The 21154-nt window shown below is 31.5% G+C and overlaps 1 protein-coding gene and 2 long non-coding RNA genes across 3 annotated transcripts; 2 read left to right on the forward strand and 1 right to left on the reverse strand.

Annotated features, from left to right (window-relative positions):
* Positions 1-3454: 3454 nt before the first annotated feature.
* Positions 3455-6877, reverse strand: LOC114412560 (GDSL esterase/lipase At2g03980-like). The gene is made up of 5 exons (XM_028376492.1): positions 6449-6877; positions 6170-6294; positions 5832-6053; positions 4012-4264; positions 3455-3811 (listed from the first exon to the last, which is right to left on the reverse strand). The coding sequence occupies exons 1-5, from the start codon at positions 6711-6713 to the stop codon at positions 3600-3602; spliced, it is 1077 nt and encodes a 358-aa protein (XP_028232293.1). The 5' UTR covers positions 6714-6877; the 3' UTR covers positions 3455-3599.
* Positions 6878-12221: 5344 nt separating this feature from the next.
* On the forward strand, positions 12222-13176 carry LOC114403239. Its single transcript, XR_003664630.1, has 3 exons — positions 12222-12336; positions 12850-12944; positions 13029-13176. It is a non-coding gene; the product is annotated as an uncharacterized LOC114403239 (long non-coding RNA).
* A 5215-nt stretch (positions 13177-18391) lies between these two features.
* Positions 18392-20187, forward strand: LOC114412566. Its single transcript, XR_003666794.1, has 3 exons — positions 18392-18686; positions 18782-18835; positions 19955-20187. It is a non-coding gene; the product is annotated as an uncharacterized LOC114412566 (long non-coding RNA).
* Positions 20188-21154: the final 967 nt, after the last annotated feature.

Below are 21154 nucleotides of genomic sequence, written 5' to 3' on the forward strand. Positions count from 1 at the left end.
TAGATTGAGATTAATCTTTAACTTGCTAGATATAGCATATCTCTGCACCGTGTTGTGGCATCGTATGAAAATCATCAACATTTTTTTAATTATATTATCGAATAAAGATTAACTATTTTAAAATATTTATTATAAAACTAATAATCTTATAGTCTAATAATACTCTTAATATATATGTTAATTTGTGATAGTAGTGATATTATATATATACTTATGTTTTCCCTCCCTTCTAGTTTTCCATTCTCCTTGAAAGCCTGGAGCCCTGGACTAAACATCTTACTCTTTTTGGCAATTGTTATTATGATACCCTTGAGCTACTGTTTCCCCTTTCTATGCATTGTTAGTAATAATCATTTGAATAACATTTGGCTCTACGGTTAGGACCTGGAGCAATTAATGAGGGAGGTCCAAGAGGCTCGAAGAATTAAAATGCTGCATTAGCCAAGCAAGGTATATATTGAACGCATGCCTTTATTTTGTCTCTCAATTATTTGCTCTTTTTTTTTTTTTGGCCGAGTATGCAAGTCAATTCTCACTATTCAAAATATTATTAATTTATTTTTTTTAAAAAAAAATACATTATAAGACTGTTCTTTGAAAAATTATATTAGAATGTTCACATTTTAAGACGATTTTCTTAAAAAATCATCTTAAAATCCTCTATATATTTTTTATTTTTATAAGAAAATACATTTTAAGACGATTTTTTAATAGAAAGTATACTCTTTTAAGATAATTTTTAACTAAAAACTTTCTTAGAAAGGTATCATTCTAAGACGGTTCTGACAATCGTCTAAGAATAATATCTTTTTTTACGACATTTTTTACAACGATTAATAGTCGACGCAAAATTTAACTGACATAAAAAATCTTTTTTGTATAGTGTCATGTCATCGTCATTATATACTGCAAGGGCGAGAATTTAAATTGTTAGCCCCACACAAATGGATACCTTTTCAAAAAATTCCTGAGCGGGCCACTAAATTTATTTCACAATTCTAGCATGAAAAACGGTCGAGTGACAAACTATAGTAATTTCATTTCACTCATTTTATTTTCATATCTCAGTATAAAATTGTCTCACATGTACATTGAACTCAATCATTGATAAAATTCTTTTACATTTTTTTATTTATCAGATCAACATCCTTTTAGTTAATTTATAATTCTTGCTGTTACATACTTTGGCTCCAGCCTCCATATACATTGGCTTCTGCCTCACTTCTCTTATACTGAATTTTGATGAAGGAGAATAAGTTATAAGGAAGGAGGAGAAATACGATTGGATATTTATTCCTACATTGGCTTCGGCCTCACCCCTCACCGGCTTCGGCCTCACTTAATTACAAATCATGTTTGATTTGGAGGAAGGAAAAGGAGTTATAAGGTAGGAGAAGAAATAAGGTTGGATTGTTACTTACATCGGCTTTGGCCTCATGCTGCTTATTACATTGGCTTTGACCTCACGATTCTTTTGAAGGCTCCGACCTCATAATTAATGCATGTTATATGTCTAACTGGATGGATTAAATATTCGACAATAAGGAAGGGTGGAAATAAAGTCGGACTCTTTACATCTTGATGGCCGACTTCAAGATTCATACGGGCTGCGACCTTACAATTTACAAAGGTTGTGACCTTACAATATTCAAAAAGGTTGCAACCTTATCATTCAACAAAATATGAACTTACTATCAAAGGAGCACAAGTTTCCCACCCTTATTACAAACGAAGAACACCAAGTTGATCGACCTCTGATAATGAATACACTCTCTAAAGCCTAAAACTGTAAAGGCAAAATTAGCCAACACAATAGAGAAGTCCTCTTTTGAGAGACACGTGCTCTAACATCACAAGTTTGGCTCGTAAAAAAAAAAGTGGCAAACTCTGTCTACACAAGCCTCGAGTTCAAGAAACATCATAATATCTACTCGGTCTACTCAAGCCTCAAGTTTAGAATTTTCCAAAAACATTTAAACATTGCTAATCGACATAGGTCCGAAACTTGGCCTCCATAGGGCTTGAGTTCAAAACATTCCAAAGTGATTCTAAACATGGCAAACCAATGCAGGTACGCAACTCGGCCTCCTTAGGCCTTGTGTTTATCAAATCAAACTCGACCTACAAATTTCTCTTCTAACCACAACACTTTGGCCTTCATAAGACTCAAATGATATTCTTAAAGTATCCTTTTCTTGACCTACACAAGCCTTGAGATATTTCCCCAAAACTTTCCCAAATCAAAAAATTTCAAAGTTCAACTGTACTATTATGGGTCAACGTAGGCCTCATGATAATTCACCAAGTTAAACCCTCATATTTCCTACATCTCAAACTATTCTGGGTCAACGTAGCACTTCAACTTACAGCTCTTGCTTTACAACACTTGCTGTAATATCTCGATCATAATTAAAGAACCCGAATCGGCTTTTCATTAAGCTATTTTGCACAAGTTGTACTTGTGGCTTGGGGGCTTGTGTATTGACCAACCTGTAACTCGGTTATCTGAGTTATTATTGGATAATAATGATTCAACTCCCTATTTCACTAACCCACAACTAGGTTATAACCTCCTATTTCACTAACAAGAAAATTCTACTATTATAAATAAAGGAGTATATTGCAGTAACTCTACTAGATTTTTTAGTATTCACTCATTGACTTGGACGTCAGAGTGATTTTACAGATACCACTCCTACAACCTACAACCTAGAGTAGCTCAGCATACTGAGTAGTAGACAGATTGCTGTTGGATATGGGTCTGGAGAACACCTCGGAAATTGGTAAGAACATATATATTGTTGGAATGTTGGGTAGATATTTATTTAACCCAAGGACGGATCATTGGAAAGAATTAAATTAAGTAGATATATTTACATCATTTTCTATATTGATACACGTGAGTATTGATGAGTTTAGTTACGATAAATATGATGCAGATTGCTTTGACACTATGTCATATAATTAATGGACGAGTTTGTAAGAGATGTTGTTCAGTGAAAATATCAATTTTTGAGTTAATAAGGTTATTCTTCACATAATTGTATAATGACATATGTGGTCCAACTAAGAGATTATTAGATATTTATCTAATATATATGTGAGTCTATATATACCATCAATTGTGTATTATTAAATTATCTAATAAAAGATGAAGGAATATTTTTTACATCTCATTTTGTAAAGTTTAGATATCAAAAGTTATATTTTTATTTCTATAATGAGCCAAAATAGAAATAGGATAAGTTCAAATCACATTAGTCATCACTCTTGATGAAAGAGTATGTATAATTAGAGACTAGGGAAGAATTGAGCATATAAAGATTGGAACACCAAGTACCTCAAGTTTCCTTAACTTAATAATAGAGGTTTAACATGAATCGGAATACGTTTCGCTCATCAACGTTTACTCTTGTTTTGTTTTGTTTTTTTTAGTGAAAATCTACGCTTACTCTTATGATTTGAAATGAAAGCTTTTTATTAATTTGATGATGGCTTTTCATGTATAGTAACTCCTTACATTTTCAATCAGCAATTACTCTAGCTTGGATTTTGATCGCTATTTATTACAATAAAGCAATCACACAAGATATATAGAACTAGGCATGGTAGATTAGTTTGAGGCCCCAGGACTTGCAAATGGTCCCCTCATTGAAGCAAAGCCATGCATATATTTGGTTTACAATTTGTGTGGGGTGTTCATCCCAGAAAAGATGAGTATCTCTGTTTGGACAAGGAACAGTGTTGGGATGGCATTTAAGATCACCATAAATGGTGTTAGGGCAGCAAGGCTTCCATGTTTCCACTATCCCTGCAAAAGAAAGTAGTTAATTAGTTGGGATTTTGTTTGGATACATGTCGGAAAGAAAGAGCTTCTGAGACTTTCTTTACTAGAAATATAGAACTTTTTCCGGCAAAGAAATTCTTAGAAACTCTCACAAGCTCTTTTAGGTTTCTAAATAGGTTCTTATTCAAGTGTGCTAAGTGCTAACATATGCTTTTACTTCTTACCATAACTCTTTCCAGTTTCCCTCACCCCCTTAAGGAACCCAAAGAGATCTGCATGTACAAAGCTGAAGCCAGGAAGCTTTGACTGCAACTCATGGAGCACTTCAGGCAACCTTCTATTGTAAAAGCTGATAGCTTTGTTTATTTTCTCATCACATTTTCCTCTTGGTCTAGCGCGGATAGCTTTTGAGGGAAAGCAACCTGCTGGGGGAATGTTGTTCACCAAAAACTTTCTTGCTCCTAGATTATATATTCTCTGTCAGAAAACAAATGAAATAAATGAATAAAAATTCCCGTTAGTGATGTTATTACTGATGAATCTTCTTGGTTGACAAATGTAAACATGAATGCTAGCTAGTGTGAATCTTTGAAAGAGAGAATTCATGATAAAGCCAGACATACAGTTAAGGTCCCATTCTTGTTTTAACTAGTATGATAACATATAATTAAATATGTCACTTCTGAGGTTCATTTAACTATAAAGAGAGTTTTGAATATTAAAGATAATAATATATTGAGGGTTTTCACTTGTGATGTGGGTTGCTTAATGAATTGGTAATTACTAATTATAGACATACATGTACTTTTCCTGCCATCTCATGTTCTTACTTATGGCATCACATCTATCATGTTGTTTTCTTATCTAGCTCTTTCTTTTTTACCACTCTAAATCCAACACATTTTAGAGTCTACGTTTTTTCTTTTTTATATTTAGTTCTGTTCTATTTGTCATTTCTCTGGAAAAGAAGGTTGGGCATTTTTATTTTTGCAATTTTATTAGTGTTAAGAAGTCACCTATTTCTGAAAATTGGCATCTCTAGATATTCCAAAATCCAAACTAGGCGACAAGAATGTGAAGAAACATGCAATTCCATAAGTCCTGCTGGCAAAGTGATGTGATCGAGTTCATCATACAATAAATTATAATTCGACCGTATACTAAGTTGCTGCCATTGGCTCGCCGCCCAGATACTTAGGCTTTTATCATTTATGTAAAAATTTGGTTTTTTGAATTAATCTTTAACTATTAAACGTATTACTTATTGAAAATTATAAGTATTATTTTTTCAACACCAAAACAAATAAAGGTTAATTTTATCTCATCATGTATTTATGTGCATAAAAAGGCATGTAATGCACCTAAGATAGATGTCTTTGTGCGAGAATTATTGTTTATGAAAACCATTTTTCCTGCTTTGTTTTTCACAGTTTGTAGTACATGGTTTTAAACTATGGAGTAGATGATAATACTGTAAGAAATTGAGGATAAATATGAACAAACTCCACTCATAATTATATATGGGTATAGTGTAGTTAAGGAAACAGTAAAAAGAACTATGATAAAAAAAGAAATGTATGAATTATGAAAACTAACGAATTGCAAATAGCGAAAGAAGTTTTGCATTACCACTTAAGGAAGAGTATTAAAATAAAAAACACTGAAGGTCAAGAGAAAGAAGAAAATTTGTCTTTTAAATAGCAACACGTGAATTTCGTCTATCTTCAGTGAGATAAATTTCCTACCATTTGTCATTTTCCCCAAAGAATATAATTTACAGTTACATTTATGATTGCGGACTGATGCAAAACCTTTGCTATGTTCACACTTTGAATATCCGTATAGGCCATATGACTAAAAATATAATTTTAATACCCACCTCTTGGCAGAATGCAAGCGCAATTGCTCTTACAATGGTCTTAAATTGAGTGAAAAAAGGGCTATTAATTAAATGAAAATTAAAACTGGATTTTATGTCACATATACCTGGATGCGTAAAAAGGGTTTTTAAATCAAAATTAAAACTCAATTTTATGTCACATACCTGGATGCGTAGGGTGAATTCATTTAGCAGGAACAAAGCAAGGTTTTTGTTGCCGCGGAAGGTTCCATTATGGAAGTAATCGTTCACCCCCGTAGAGACAAAAAACAAGGATTCAGATAAATGCATCTCAATTTCTTCTTTCTCTTTGAACACCTTATGCAAATTATGCTTAACAGTACTATGGAAGAACTTAATTTGCTTGTCAAGTGTCAAAGACGTGACCTACAAAAAAAGAGTACATACATGCATAATGTCAAAGACAAATAAAATAACCAAAAAAAAGTAGCTGAATTGATGAAGTAGTTCAAAACATAGGTGTGAGTGTGACATTTACTTACGTTGTTGGTGTCTGGAAGAATGCCAGACCCACCAGATGCATAATTAATGCCAGTGCTGATTTTGTTCCTTTGATGATTTGTAAGATCCAAGTAGGGACGGACAAAGGGTAGTCCTAGATGCATAGCTGCATTGAAAGAAACTTAATAGCTTAGTTTATGGAAAATTTTAAAAAGTTGTATGGAAATTAATGATGAACATCAATTTATGGAACCAAATATAGTTAATTGATTGGTAAAAAGTAAGAACACAAATTGCAAAGTAGTAATAGTTAATCTTACCAAGGAAATCAGCCACGGTTTTTCCATTAGTGGCACGACCGGTAGGTTTGTTGCCACCCATAAAATCTATACCATAAGGAAGATAATCTGCTCCACCGCTTGGAAGATGATTGTTGTTCCCACAATCAATCAGGGAATCACCAAAAACATACAAAGCTGGAAACTTTTTTGTGTCATACGACTCAAATGAGTTCGTTGCTGATGATAGGGGTAAAACCAAAGTTAATAACACAAAAGAAAGGGTGATGAGATACTGGCTATTCATTTTTGAGACTGTATGAGAGGGTAAGGTGGTGTAGTAACTGCAATAAACTAGACTCAGTAGCCTTGGATTTCTCTCTTCTTTGTAGTGATTGTGTTGAACAATTGTTTCGGTTTTTATAGTGCCATATGACCCTCGATAAAATGAAACAAAGCTTTTAAAAAATACTCATGCAAAAGAGAAGATATTTAACATTTTTTGTCACGTTATTTTGGATATGATGCTCCTAAACAAAAAGTTTATATATATATATATATGAACTTAAATATAAGTATGCTAACTTTATATTGATCTTTTAAAGTTGTATAGCTATTGAAAATTTAATATAAGTTTAAATTTATTAAGTGGCTTTTGGGTAAAAATTTCTCAAGTGACTAATTGGGTAATAAAAAAATTAAATATATTAAGTATTAAGTGAAAATTTAGAGATTTTATATATTTGCTTCATATATCTTTAACTTTTGATATGAGATATTGAAATTAGTGTTGCATTATTGGAGATTATAATTGCATCAGCAATGATGTCATGGGGTTCTTACCGAGAGTGACCGATAGTGGCGGTTAACAAAATATTGCTGTCGACACAACATTCTGTTTTTTCTTGTTTTTATAAAATAATATCTAACATTGCATGTAATATAAATAATAAAAAGTAATTTCAGTTACTAATCTTTTTTGAGAGAATAATATTTGCATAACATTATCCTGGCAAAAAGTGATTTCAGTTACTAATCTTTTTAAGAGAATAATATTGGCATAACACCATCGTGGCAAAAGTGATTTCAGTTACTTTTTTATATGCAACTGATTTCAGTTACTAATTAATCTTTTTAAGAGAATAAGCATGACTGTAAGTGTACAAACGTGTTTCAACTTTCAAGAACATATAAATAATACATTTTTAAATTTCACACTTAGATATGAGTGTTTATTGATTCAGTTTGATTTGATGAATCAGATTACCCAAATCAAATTAATTAAGTTGATTTGATTTTTTTTTCTTTGCTTGAAGTTGACTCGAACCAAATTAATAAGTTTTTAACTCTCAAATTAATTTAAAGCAAGTTTTCGATAACTTTAGTGTTAAGTTGGAATTTGTCCTCTAAATTATTATTATAAAAATTATTATTAAATATTCTAAAACTAAACTTTGTTTGGCTTGAGACAATCAGACTTTAGATTTATTTTGTGTTTGAAACATACACTCAATATGCATGTCAAATCTATTAAACCATTCACCAAAAAAATGTCAAGTCTATTAAATTATACAGAAGAATATATTATAACTTTTAGTAAAATGCGCGTATGACGCAACACGCGCGCTCTAAGTTAGGTTAACATGATATTTTGTTCATTTTTATGCTATGTCTAGGTCCACTTACTAATTTTGACACAAGTAGCTCTAATGCCACAATTTACATGCAAGTACAGAGATAGATCCAAAGAAGACAAGGGTGGCCCCCCTCAATTTTTATTCTACCTATGAGATACTCATAATTATGTACGTTGGTATTATTATTATTATTATGTTTAGCGCTCTTCCCTCACGCGTTTTCTCCATCTACCCTCTCAGCTAGCGTATTCAAATTAAACTTCAAACAGTTCAAATGGAATGTGTGAAACAAAAGTGATTAGTACAAAGAAAAGAATCCCTTGCGTTTAAAAAACAAACTAGTAGAAAAATTGTCTGGGTTTTTAATTACATTACCACGTGAAATTAAATGAGAAACGTAAACATAGGAAACAGAAAAACATGATCGACAATGAAATGTTTAATTCTTTTCATCATCTAACAAATATTTGACCATGCATCCTACACACACGGGACCGATTGGGTTTCTGTCTGAGAAAATTTTGAACAGTTTCAATCAGATGCTTATTGACACTGACAAAATCCAGTTTTGAGATGGAAGCTAATGTAAGGTCTAATGATTGTCCTGTAATGCCTTATTGAAAATAAGGAATCTAGCTATTTCCTTAATTGCTAATATCCTTGTCAATTGTGATATAGTCCTTAAATGCATATATAACTTCGGATCAGATACATTCTCAGTTTTCATATTAGTAGTGATATTGGTGGGCTCCATCCATTCACATGAATGTAACGTATGAGAGATCAATAAAAAGCAAGACAATTAATTGCACAGAAGATTCCGACTGTTATAACATTATTCAAATTTAAGTTTCTCAAAATAATTAGTACTAGTACTACCGCTTTTTGGTGTGCAATTGTTTGGAGTATATGGCTACATCGAAACTCAATCTGTTATTTTTAAGAATGAGGAACCCAGTGCAGAAATTAGGGTGGGGAAGAGCAAACTCAGAGCATGGTTATGGCTGTCATCGAAAAGCAACCAGTTTGGTTCATCATGGAATGCTTGGGAATATGAGTTTAAGTTTGGTAGCGTAGAGGGGTTAAGGTATGTGAAGTTCACGGGATTTAAATCATGCAGTTTTTGTAGTGATTTAAGTGCTGCTGCGTCTAAATGTGCAGGGACGCTTTTTGGTTGCTGGGGGACGAGTTATATTGAGAAAGACATCAAATGTTTGTTGTCATTTTGTTGTATATGTTTATTCATGATTGGTACCCCTAGTACTGTTTTTATTTTATACATATATTTTGCTTACCTTGTACTACCCCTTACTATTGATGTTTTTAACTTTTTTTATTACTCCTGACAATATTTTTAAAATCAGATCAATTGATTAAAATATTAATTTAAGATTTAATAATTCAACTATGATGCAATATATATTAATAATAATAATAATAATAATAATAATAATTAAATAACACATAATAATATCATAATTTTAAACACTAAAAAGTAAGACAAAAATACCATTTTGATGTCTTTTTATTTAATATCGTTTACTAAACCTTATTAAATGTCATTTTATTTATCCTGAAAGTATTTTAAATTAAATTTTAAAAATGAATAATTGATAAAAAAAAAATATTTTAAAAATACCAGTTGAAACTGATTTTTTACACCGATTCTATACCGGTTTTCAATCGGTTTGGCCGGTTCTTGACAAGTTTTCACTATTTCTGAAAACAACCCGTTCTTCATGAAGCAAACCCACCCAAATTTGGATGATGAAGCTTTGGATATTATGATAGAAAATGTTGTGACCAATGAAAGCAGTGCATCAATGAGTTCCTCAACATCAACTAACGTTCCAAATTTTGAAAAGGTATGATCACAAATGACTCATTAATTTTATGATGTATTTGGTTAAATGCTTGAACATGGGTCTTCAATCCATTTGCCTTGCTGTCTTTGATTAATTTGGTTATCTCTCTTACTAGAAACATGGAGAGATTGAGTTTGTTATTATTTTTCTTTCACTAAATTTCCCTGAGATTGAATGCAAAAACTACATATGCTTCATGTGGTTATCTCTAAAACTACTTGCTCAAAACAAAATAATTATAAATGGTCAATGCTTTCATCTCTGTAATTACTTGCTAAGAAAAGTTAACGACACCTAAATGGACTTATAGAAATCGACTTTAGCTACAAACGTATGAATCTAAGCTGAATTAGAGCTTATTAACTGCTTTGATATATAGTAGATGAATATAAATAATTGACTCTCATATTTTAATCTAATTTGCGTAAGTATTTGAGGTGTGGGTATTCTTGACTGAGAATTGAAAAATGAATTTGCTGAATTTGTCTGGCAATTTGATTTGGACTCAAATGTTTAAATAAAGCATTGATTTGATGTGATTGAATGGAAGATCACGAAAAACTACAAGAAAAATGACCTATGTCTACGGACGCCTTTTCCCACATACATGAATCAGTGTAGGTAAATCTCAAAAATATTTCTACGTACACTTGACTAATGTAGGTAAAACTCAACCATTTGTACTAACTATTATTTGATGTAGACAAATTCATTAAAACTAAAAAAAGACTTCTACCTACAACTACATTGTGTAGGTAAAACTCCAAAGAATCGTATGTCTATGATTGATTAGTGTAGATAAAACTCAAGGATTACTACCTACAAAAGAATAGTGTAGATAAAACTTCATAAAACTTATGCTTATAATTGATTGGTGTAGGTATAACCTCAAAAAGTCTTATACCTACCATTGGTTGGTGTAGGTATAACCTCAAATGATAGTTTAAAAATTATAATAATATAAAAGTTATACATTTGGAACTTTAAACATAAGTTACCTGTGATAAAATTAACTTAAAAGTTAATTAAAAACTAAAAAAAATATTTATTAAATTATAAAATCATAATTTATTAAATAAGAATAACTAATAAATTATTAAGAGTAAAAAAACATAAAAAGTTATAAGTTAACATTTAAAAAATACTATTTTAAGTAATATTTTTAAAACACTCATTACAAAAAAAAAGTTTTCCTTATAAAAAATTAAGCAAATTTTTTAGTTAATAATTTTTTTAAAAAATTGAAATATTTTATTCAACCTAATCTTATTATCCGTGCAAGAGAATAAATTTTTCAAGTTTTCCTTAATTATAGTCTTTTTGACCAATAAAAAAAATTTGTTTTTCATCTTTCGTTTCTTTCATTCTATTTATTTATTGGATTGGATTTTTCTATTTCTAATTTTTCTTTCCATCTTTAATCTGCTAGCTATCATTCACTTTCCTCATCCATCCACCGAACCCTAACCCTAATCCCCCATCATGGTGCTTATTATCTTTTATTATCTTTTAATTGTTATATTGTGCTTAATGAGTAATATGTCAAGGTGCTTATTGTTTATTGATTTGTTAATAAAAAGGTTCAAGTAGGAGGCTCACCTGTCTACAAAGTAGAGAGGAAACTGGGCAAAGAGACACTGGTTGTAATTAACATCTCAACATGTTTAATAACATGTCTAGTAATAAAACTTACCGGGGAGAATACAAAATTTATGGAATACTTCCATAAATCTGGTGTTACTTTAGAAGCTTAATTCTTCTGATTTGTGCTTATCTTATCTTTTTATTTTTTTGATTGGCAATTTGTGCTTATCTTAATATCTATGTTTATGCAGGTTGTCTTTATTTGAATGAAACAAAAATGTTGGTTCAGAAGACTATAGTGAGAAGTTAACGCATTTGGTTCTATTTCTGTCTCAGCCAAGATCAATGTTGTTTTTTCGTATTTAACAATTTGCTGGTGAGTTGAGTGTAATGCTAGATTTTACAGGGAAAAAATTCACAGCTGGAGCAACTTATTTGCTAAACTAAACAGAACATTGTAGTTGCCATTATGTCAGATGTGATAACCCAGTGTTTTGTTTTTTTTTTTTGAAAAATAAATAAATATTATTTGTCTTTCTTCATAATTCTTAAAAAATGAAATAATATAAAAATAGTATAACTTGGATTACAACTATAACAACTAAGAAATAATATAAAAATTTATTTTTGATCAAACTATAACAACTAAGAAATAAAAATTACAAATTAACATCTAATGCCTTCTAACTTGGATCCCATCAAAAATACTATTTTCCGTTCAAGTTTGGATTGAATACCTTTTAACTTGGATCCCATCTAAATACTTTTTCTCTTTGGACAGGTTTTTGTTGGCCAACGAGTCACTGGTGGTAACGACCGGAGCACTGGTGCTGGTGCCACTGAGGTAAAAGCTTCTCTTGTTTCTCCTCTGTCCTTCCTACATACCTCTTCCTTGAAGATCCCAAGATGAAAATGCGTACTTTTCAACTTGAGTAACATCTTTTAATTAATCAATTTCAGCTCAGAATGGGGATATCAGATCACCAAAGCGAAATGTTTTAATGGAAAGAAATTCTTTCACTTAACAGAAAAATGTTAGTAGTAACTATTTGTTATTTGTTGATAGAAAAAGGTTTTTTCTCTTTCTCTATCTGCATTTGATTCCATTTATTTCCACTTCCAAATCTCATGCTTCTAAAAATTCCTACCTTTCTAAAAATTAATAAATTAAATAAACAAAACAGAAAAATACTTTTATAAAACTAACGATATCCTTAATTAAGGTTGAGTTTTGTGGAAGCACCTACAACGAGGAACCAGAAAAACACTCTGTTATATCATTACCAGCAAAGTTGATTGGGTTTAACATATATTGGAATGAATTAGTAGCCCATAGTATTCATGTTCATGTTTGCAGCCGTACAAAAAAAATTTGGATCTCCTCTATGCAATGCTAGACACGGAGGATCATTGTTGTTAATCCAAAAGTGTTTAAATATGAAAGTCCTTGAGGTAAGTTCCAAAACTTTGCTTATCAAGATTTTCATATTTGTTTGTCAACCTCTATTCTATAAATGCATTTCAACTATCATGCAGGTTGACTTGTTGAAGCATGGTATCTCAGACCCATCCTTGATGACTTCTTAATCACAGAGCTCTAGTTCTGGGCTTGAGAAAGATAAGCTTCTTGAACATGAGGAATACATGGCTACTCCTGTGTTTGTACACACCAAGTAAGAAACATCATTCTGAACTGTTTGGCTTTTGTATTTAATTAATTAAGCAAAGGAGGATTCTTGAAAAGACAAGCCCAGCCAAATAATTGATATAATGCACGTGATACATTGTCAGCCTGTAGCTTTATTCGGTCCTTTTCTTTCCTTAGGCCTTGCAATAAAAAGATTCTTCCATTTAAATTCACAAAACATTAATTAACCATTAAGGTGAAATAAATATAAATAATTAAAATACATGTTCAAATTATAATTATAATTAATATATATAGGAGGATGTTAACATAGGTTCACATAAAAAAATAGAAGGTATAAGTTAATAGTCCACCTTCATACTTGAGCAAAATAACCATTTCTGGAATGTTACTTCCAGATTTCCCCTTCCTTTCACTCCCCTTCCTTTCAGGAAATAGTAAATCCATATATTATTACACCATTCGGCCTAGACGTTTCTTTCGCTTCAACTTTCAGGCTTGTGCTGTGTGCCTGCTTCCACCAATATTTATACAATAAGCTTAGGTCTTAAAGAATAATATTTATACAATATTTGATACTCACTAGGTACTCCTCCATCTTTGGGCTTAGACCACTAATCCAATTAGAGAAGGGCTATTGCTTTCAACAGTTTTCTTTCTTATTCACACCTCAATTTTTAATTTCAAATCGTTATATATATTATTTTTAATAAGCAACAAGTGATTATATTGGTTTCATATTTCTAGGAATTAAATTTTGAAAGTATATAAAACTTTCATCCGATGAAATATTTCAATTTTTTAGATTTTAAATTCCAAAAAACTAAAAAAATACATATTTTCATTGTGAATAATAGTTGTTGTAGAAACATATATATAATTAAAATTATTGGATAAATAAAATTGGAGAATAAATACTACATAAGAAGAGTCAAACAGTGTATAAATAAATATAAAAAAATGGTACAAATGGTGGATATAACTTAAGTAAAATACAAAATTCATATAGTGGATAAAAAATATTAATTTATAAAACTTATTACGAGGACCTAAACATATTTTATATAAAAAAATTTATTATCCTTTTCTGATTTTTTTCCATTAAAAAAAGGTTTTATTTGCACTACATTCACAAAATTAATTTTAACTCATCCCATAAGTTAAAATTAATTTTGCTTCAATGTCCATGCTTCTTTTTATTGAACACTTAATGGCACATCCTTTGAACTGATAAACAGGTAGTTTCCCTTGTGTCAAAAACTTCCATGCTCTGGACCTTTGTTAGTTGGGATTTGGATCAGTACAAATGTTCTCCTTGTTTCATTGAAACTTTCCTTTTTTTCCTTCTTTGACTTTTCACTACAGGATCTTTATGTTCTCTTATGTTGGATTTTCCTTTTAATGTTCTTGGTCAATGGGCATTTTTTTCTCCTATATTTCTGCCTTAATTGAATTATACTTCTGGTGCTGTGCATGTTTGGGTGAGAGCAGTGCTAAGAATGGTTATCTCCAATGGGCTTACTTGTTGTATTTATTGCAATGCATACATGTTAATAAGATTTATATATGATAATTTGGATAATATCTATTTATCTTACAGTGAACTTTTTGTTCTGCCATATTTGAACAGGCTCGTGAGGTTGCTATGGCAGTTCAAAGAAAGATGGTAGATTCTCAGTGTAAGAAGAGCAAAGGTTGGTAGACTCCTCGGCTTGTTTATGGGTAGTGCTCTTTTTCAATAAAACTCGGAACATTTCGACAAATTCTGTGTATGCACTTGACATGGTCGTTGGTGTGGTAAACTTGTGTTATTATTATTTTCATCTACAACAATATAGTTTCTAAGTTCTTGGAATTAAATTACAACAAAAAGACCAACAATATTTGACACACCTTTACCAATTATGTTGTATCACTATAATTTGTTTAGTGTACCAGAAATCCACTTATGTTATGTTCATATCACGAGGGGCTTCTCAGTCTTGATTTACTTGATTCTAGTTCAAATTAGGGTCATTGTCTTAATAGCATGTCTTCTCTATTAAACATAGGAGCAGGTTGGGACATGATTGAACTTTTCTTTTTGGTTTGAATTTGGTATTTCTTTGGAAAGCCTTCAATTAAGCTGTTTTTAATCTATTTTGATTTGACATATGAAATTGATCTACTTAATGTAAGTTTTGATAGGTAATTAGCTCCTGAAAGAAAATCTGCCAAGGCAGAGTTGAATGAACTAAGAAGAGTTGCACCTTCCAGAAAGTATGCAATCCACTATTTTCTTTCTACTTTTCTTGTTCCTTGGTTTATATGTTTCATTTTTGTCTGTAGGCATACGTACAAGTAAATGGTTTATATCTATAGTCTTTTAATGCATGGTAGGCATAAGTTAATGACTTTTACCTACAGTTGGAGGTTGTAGGTACAAGTTAATATTTTTACCTACAGTTAGAGGTTGTAGATATAAATTAATGACTTTTACCTACGCACATTGTGAATTGTAGGTGAAAGTAAATCTGTAGGTAAAACCTATACTGACAGACGATAATCCGTCACTGTACGCCCCCTCAAAGTTGACGACCACAATGTCCGTAGGACAAAGTTTTTATTACATTTACCTACGCATTTTTAACATCTAGTGATAATTTTTGTCTGTAGGCATAGGTCATTTTTCTTGTAGTGATTCAAGTTTTACATGAGTTAAACATGATATTAATTCCAAAAAAAGAAAATCTTTTTACTTAAAAGATATAAATATTAGATATGTGTGCATATAACTTATTTGGGAATTTCTTAGAGGATAGTTCGCTTAGCCACGGGTTATGTTAGTTTGGCCATAGCCTACTTAAGGAATCTCTAGAGGACAAATGGCTTACACTATTAAAAAAATGTTTTCCACAACGGCTCTAAGGTCCCTTTTATGATGGTTTTCAATAGTCTTAGAAGGTTAATTTTTTAAGACTGTTTTGTTAAAAACCATCCTAGAAATCATTTTCTAAAGAAAAAGATTATTCTAAGACATTTTTCACACTTTCTAAGACGGTTATCTGAAAAAGCATTTTAGAATGTCTTGTTTTTTTAAAAAAAATTGAGGATTCTAAAATGGTTTTCAGGAAAAACTGTCTTAAAAAGTCTAGAAAGTAGACTTTCACTACTAGAAAAAGTTGTTTTTACGACGTTGATTTTAAGTCAGTTGATACAAAACCATCTTAAAAAGAAACGCGGTGATATTTTTGTAAATAAATACAATTATTCTAAGACAGTTTTGCAAAAACCGCCTTAGAAACTACCATTCTAAGACGGTTTTGAAAAAACGTCTTAAAAAATGTGTCTTTTTCTTTTATAAATAAATAAATAGAATAGAATTTAGGGTTTCAAAGTGTTGGAGTGGACAGAAGAGAGCATCCCGCAGTTTCAAGTGAGTGACACCCACTAGCCATGGGTAGTATGCACAGTGGCAAGTTTGTATTCATTCTTTCATCTCTACCATCAAATTCCTTCTCTTCATTCTCATTATTATTCAAAACTAAGATTTGATTTTTCCTATTATTGATTCCAATAAGGGTATATCCTCTTCTGCTTTGCCCTACAAAAGGACACCTCCTAGTTGGCTCAAGATGGCAAGATATAACTTTTGTCTCCCTTTGTCTTTGTATTCAACGATTTTTCAATTTTCTGTATCATGGTTTTTTTTGCATTGTTAATGATGTAAGGCTCAAGTTTGGTCCCAGTTTTTTCTATCCAACTAACAAAACAAGTGATCATGTTTTGTGAATGTTTTTATTTTTATTTTTTATATATTTAAAGTTGAATTGGCTGTTAGTTGTTCATTGTTTCTTATTTTATTGGATAAATTAGATCTTATTGGATAGAAATGCCCTACATGAATTGCCACTGCCCGATGATGATGAAGGGTCTGAATTTGTGGGAAATTGGTTAATTTGTGTTTATTCCATGAAATCAATTCCGAATATTTTCAATATATGATCCACTTTCATTTGACTTATGTTATATTCTAACATACTTCAGTTATATGATTGTTAGAATTCTTGAGTTTGTAAATTTGGTTTCATGTTGTGTGCTTTGTTCTTGGTGATGTGTGAATTGTTGGTGATTGGAATAGAAATCTTGCATGCATTGTTCTATAAATTTATGAGGTTTAATCATTGGTAGAAAAATAATTGGGATCGAGCTATGTTGCATCAATACTCATTCTGAGTGTTGTTGTGTGTGATTAAATATTGATACCCATAGCTCCATTCAATTGCTTGTCTCCTTTTTCTTATGAAATTATTGTTATATTAAATTGGGAACATGTAAAATTGTGTTGGAAATTGGAATTGGAGGATTTGGGTCATGGGAACAAGAATGGAGGTGTCATGGCCTCTGAATGTTGTCATCATGCTCAGAGGAGAAAAAAGAGATCTACCGTGAAAATGGACTCTATTTGGAGAGTTTGGACATACGGATTTGGGCTTGGGAGAACATAAAATGTTTTGGGCTTTGGCCTATTGTTTAGTATGTACCAGATAGAAAAAGATTGGACTCATGGGAGGCAGCAAGAAACAATTGTGGGAGCTCAAAAGGCAACATTCAAGATGGAGCATGTGGTAAGGGTTTTTGTTCTATCTAATTCATGGTAAAGATATCGGGGAGCTGGTTGAAAAGAGTCATGGTGGCTGCAGTGCTTAGCAGCCGAAGATTACTATTAAGGGATGAAAATAAATGCAAAGTACAAAGCTCAGAAGAAGAAAAGTGATGACCAAGAACAGCTTCCTGAACCCATCAAAAGGAAACAGACTCTTTCTACAGAAAGGGTGATTGATCTAATTTCTGAATTTATAGCATGAGCATTTTTTATTTATTTATGTTTACTGTTACGTATAGGAACTGAAATAATTGGTGACTTGTTATATCTGTTGAACGTTCTAGTGTTCTGAAAAGGATAAGTGACGAGGACTGTTAGTTATTGGGCTTTAATCCTAAGTATGCTCATCCTGACCGGATGATTTTACAAGTTCTTCCAATTCCTCCTCAAATCGCAAGGCCTTCTATAATGATGGACACATCCTCTAGGAGTGAGGCAAGCTTTTTTCTACATTGCTTTTATGTGTTCTCGGTTTTTACAAGTCACACAAGTCTTTTTATTTAATTATAATTTGCTATTGATCATAATGCATGATATCATTTATAGTAACACTTTTAATTTTTGTGTTATATGCTGTGACTTTTTTTTTGTCTCTGTTGCTTGTAGGATGATATAACTCATCAACTGGCCATGATCATAAGGCACAATGAGAATCTGAAGAGACAAGAGAAGAATGGATCTCCTGCACATATTATATCTGAGTTTGTGCAGTTATTGCTTTTCCAAGTAGCAAAATACTTTGATAATGAGTTCAAATGGTTTATTGCATTTGAGATTTGACAAAATTTTAGTAGAAACAACTCTAAGTTCTTATGCTCATCATATTTTACATGCCAGTTATTGTTTTCCATACTGTGTCACTTGAATTAGCAATGCCAACTCTTCCAACATAGGATTTCAGGTACTATTTACTATGATTTTATTTTATTGTCTTATCAATCCTTTTCTTTTGGTTTTCGTTGATGTAAATATAATTTGGGATGCTGTTTTCTGCAGCTATTGAAGAAGCATGGGTGGAAAGAAGGGACTGGTCTTGGAGTCTCTGAGCAGGTTTTCTTTCTTACTCCCTCTTTTTTCTCCATTGAATGACGAATCTGCACTCAAAAACATTTTCAAATAGACCATTTTCATAGTCAAGGTAAAATATGGCATATCTTGTGTTAAAGAATAAACCTTAAATTTGATCCCCGGGCATTACTCTCTTTCCTAAGTTGTCCCCAAAGTAACAAAAAAAAAGTCAATGGAAAACAATTGAACTACATGCTTCAGAGCATGCTCAAACTTGGGTCCACCAAAACTTTGAAGTCTGAACCACCAAATGGATGAAAAAAATAGATTTAAATTTCATATCAAACCTGAATAACTAAGAAAATCAAAGTACTTAAATCAATTTTTTTTCAAAATCAATCCAATCCAAAGTAACATTATTTTATATTTTATATTGTTTACAAGCAGCTTTAGAAGTGGGCTTGAACAATGTGACTAGCCATAATTCATAAGCTTTGTACGCATCATATAGAGCCCATGAAGCTGATGAACACATACTAGTTTGGTTCGCTGGTCATTTGTGGACTTTTTTTGGTCTTGGTGCCAACAAAGAGTTCTTTCATTCATTTGTTCCGTGAAATGTCCAGGATTGATTTTCATTATGTCTATCAATTCATAGATTCCAATTTGACCAAAAAAGGAGCAACACGTTCATGGACTTTTATTTAGTGAATAAATTTGAATTCTACCTTGTTTTGAAGAAGGTTTTAATGGACTTTTATTTATGCAAAAATCCCTTATAATTTTAAATCTTTATTATTTCAAATATATATGTATTTTTTTTTTAAATTTTACCTAAGCTTGAAATACCTGTGCAATGCGTAGGATACCTACTAGATATAGATATAAAAATATAAGTCCCATACCTTGCCATATTGGTCACTTGGTGAAAGGCTCTAATGCCTTTTTTATGTTCACAACACAACATTACAAGTCTCAATTATAATTGCTTTTGTGTAAAATCCGGCAATGGTCTCGCTGATGTATGATTAAATTGATTTTTAGGTTTTTGGAAATTATTCCCCTGCTTATGTCAATGACTTCCAAAGTTCCAATGATAATGTGATACCGTTGTTACTTTCTAATGAGTATAATTGTGATTATTATTTTATTCTATTGTAGTGGACAAAGTGGAAGCCTTGAAGCACTACAAATTTAGCTTAGCATTTGAAAATTCTAATGAGGAAGATTATGTAATTGAAAAATTATTCCAATCCATTGTTGTTGGTATGCATATATATTTTATCTCTATTCTCTTGCTTGCATTTACTCTATATACAACATTATTAATGTAACACTAGATGTTCGTGGGCTTCAAGAACACTTGCATCCAATCTGATTTTTTTTACATCTAATTCCATAAATTGCCAAGATTTTTTGTTGCAGAAAGGCAATTGCCTAAATTTAGTTGGATTTGAAAGCTTAATTTGGAATAACTTGATCGATACTAATGATGATAAGTTCTTCACAAATAAATTTAGGAATGTATTTCTTGAATACATGGTATCAATGTTTTGATGTTCAAATAAAGAAATTCTTAAATTTATTGATAAACTAGTCATTTTTTTATAGTTCTAGGATAAAGTAGATGATGTTTAGTTATAATTAATCGTTTCCAAAGGCTTTGAATTTTACACACTTGAATATGATCTACTCTCAGTGTCTTGAGTTCATTCCTTCAAAGTAATTGGCAATATACTATGCATTTGTGAATGAGCTTTGAAACGATAAACCAAACTTAAAATAGTGTGCAAGGTACATTTGGTAATGGGGGCACTATTGGCATAAATTCAAGAAATTATATTGCGAATGATGTGGATAGTTACGATAATTCAAAATATTTTTATTTTCTTTTAAAAAAAAAACACATTCTAAGACGATTCTCCGAAAAATCATCTTAGTAGAATGTCTACATTCTAAGACGGTTGTCGCAACCTATCTCATGACGGGACAACGAAGGAAAATAGAAAAGCCAAAACGTTCATCTCCTAGGGAGAAAACGAGTGGAGTCGCCACCAAAGTTTAATCGAGAGAAAACTTTAGAAAAATCAAAAAGAGGTCTGCGAATTTTGAAAATAAGGGTTCGGGAGTTGTTTACGCATGGGGAATGTATTAGTACCCCATGCGCCCGTCACGAAGGACGATAGCCTTTCATCAAGTGTGCAACGTGACTTCAAAAGTTATTTATTTTTCCATTTTTTTATATATTTTTTATTTTTGGGGTCGACAAGGGTGTTGCCCTTGCTTCTACATATCCTCAAGTGCGATGAGGAATTCAGACCTATGTAGTTCTTTAAAGTGAGAAAGTTTGTGTGTCAAATT

The sequence above is a fragment of the Glycine soja genome, chromosome 1 (genome assembly GCF_004193775.1).
Source record: "Glycine soja cultivar W05 chromosome 1, ASM419377v2, whole genome shotgun sequence".
Lineage (NCBI taxonomy): Eukaryota > Viridiplantae > Streptophyta > Magnoliopsida > Fabales > Fabaceae > Glycine > Glycine soja.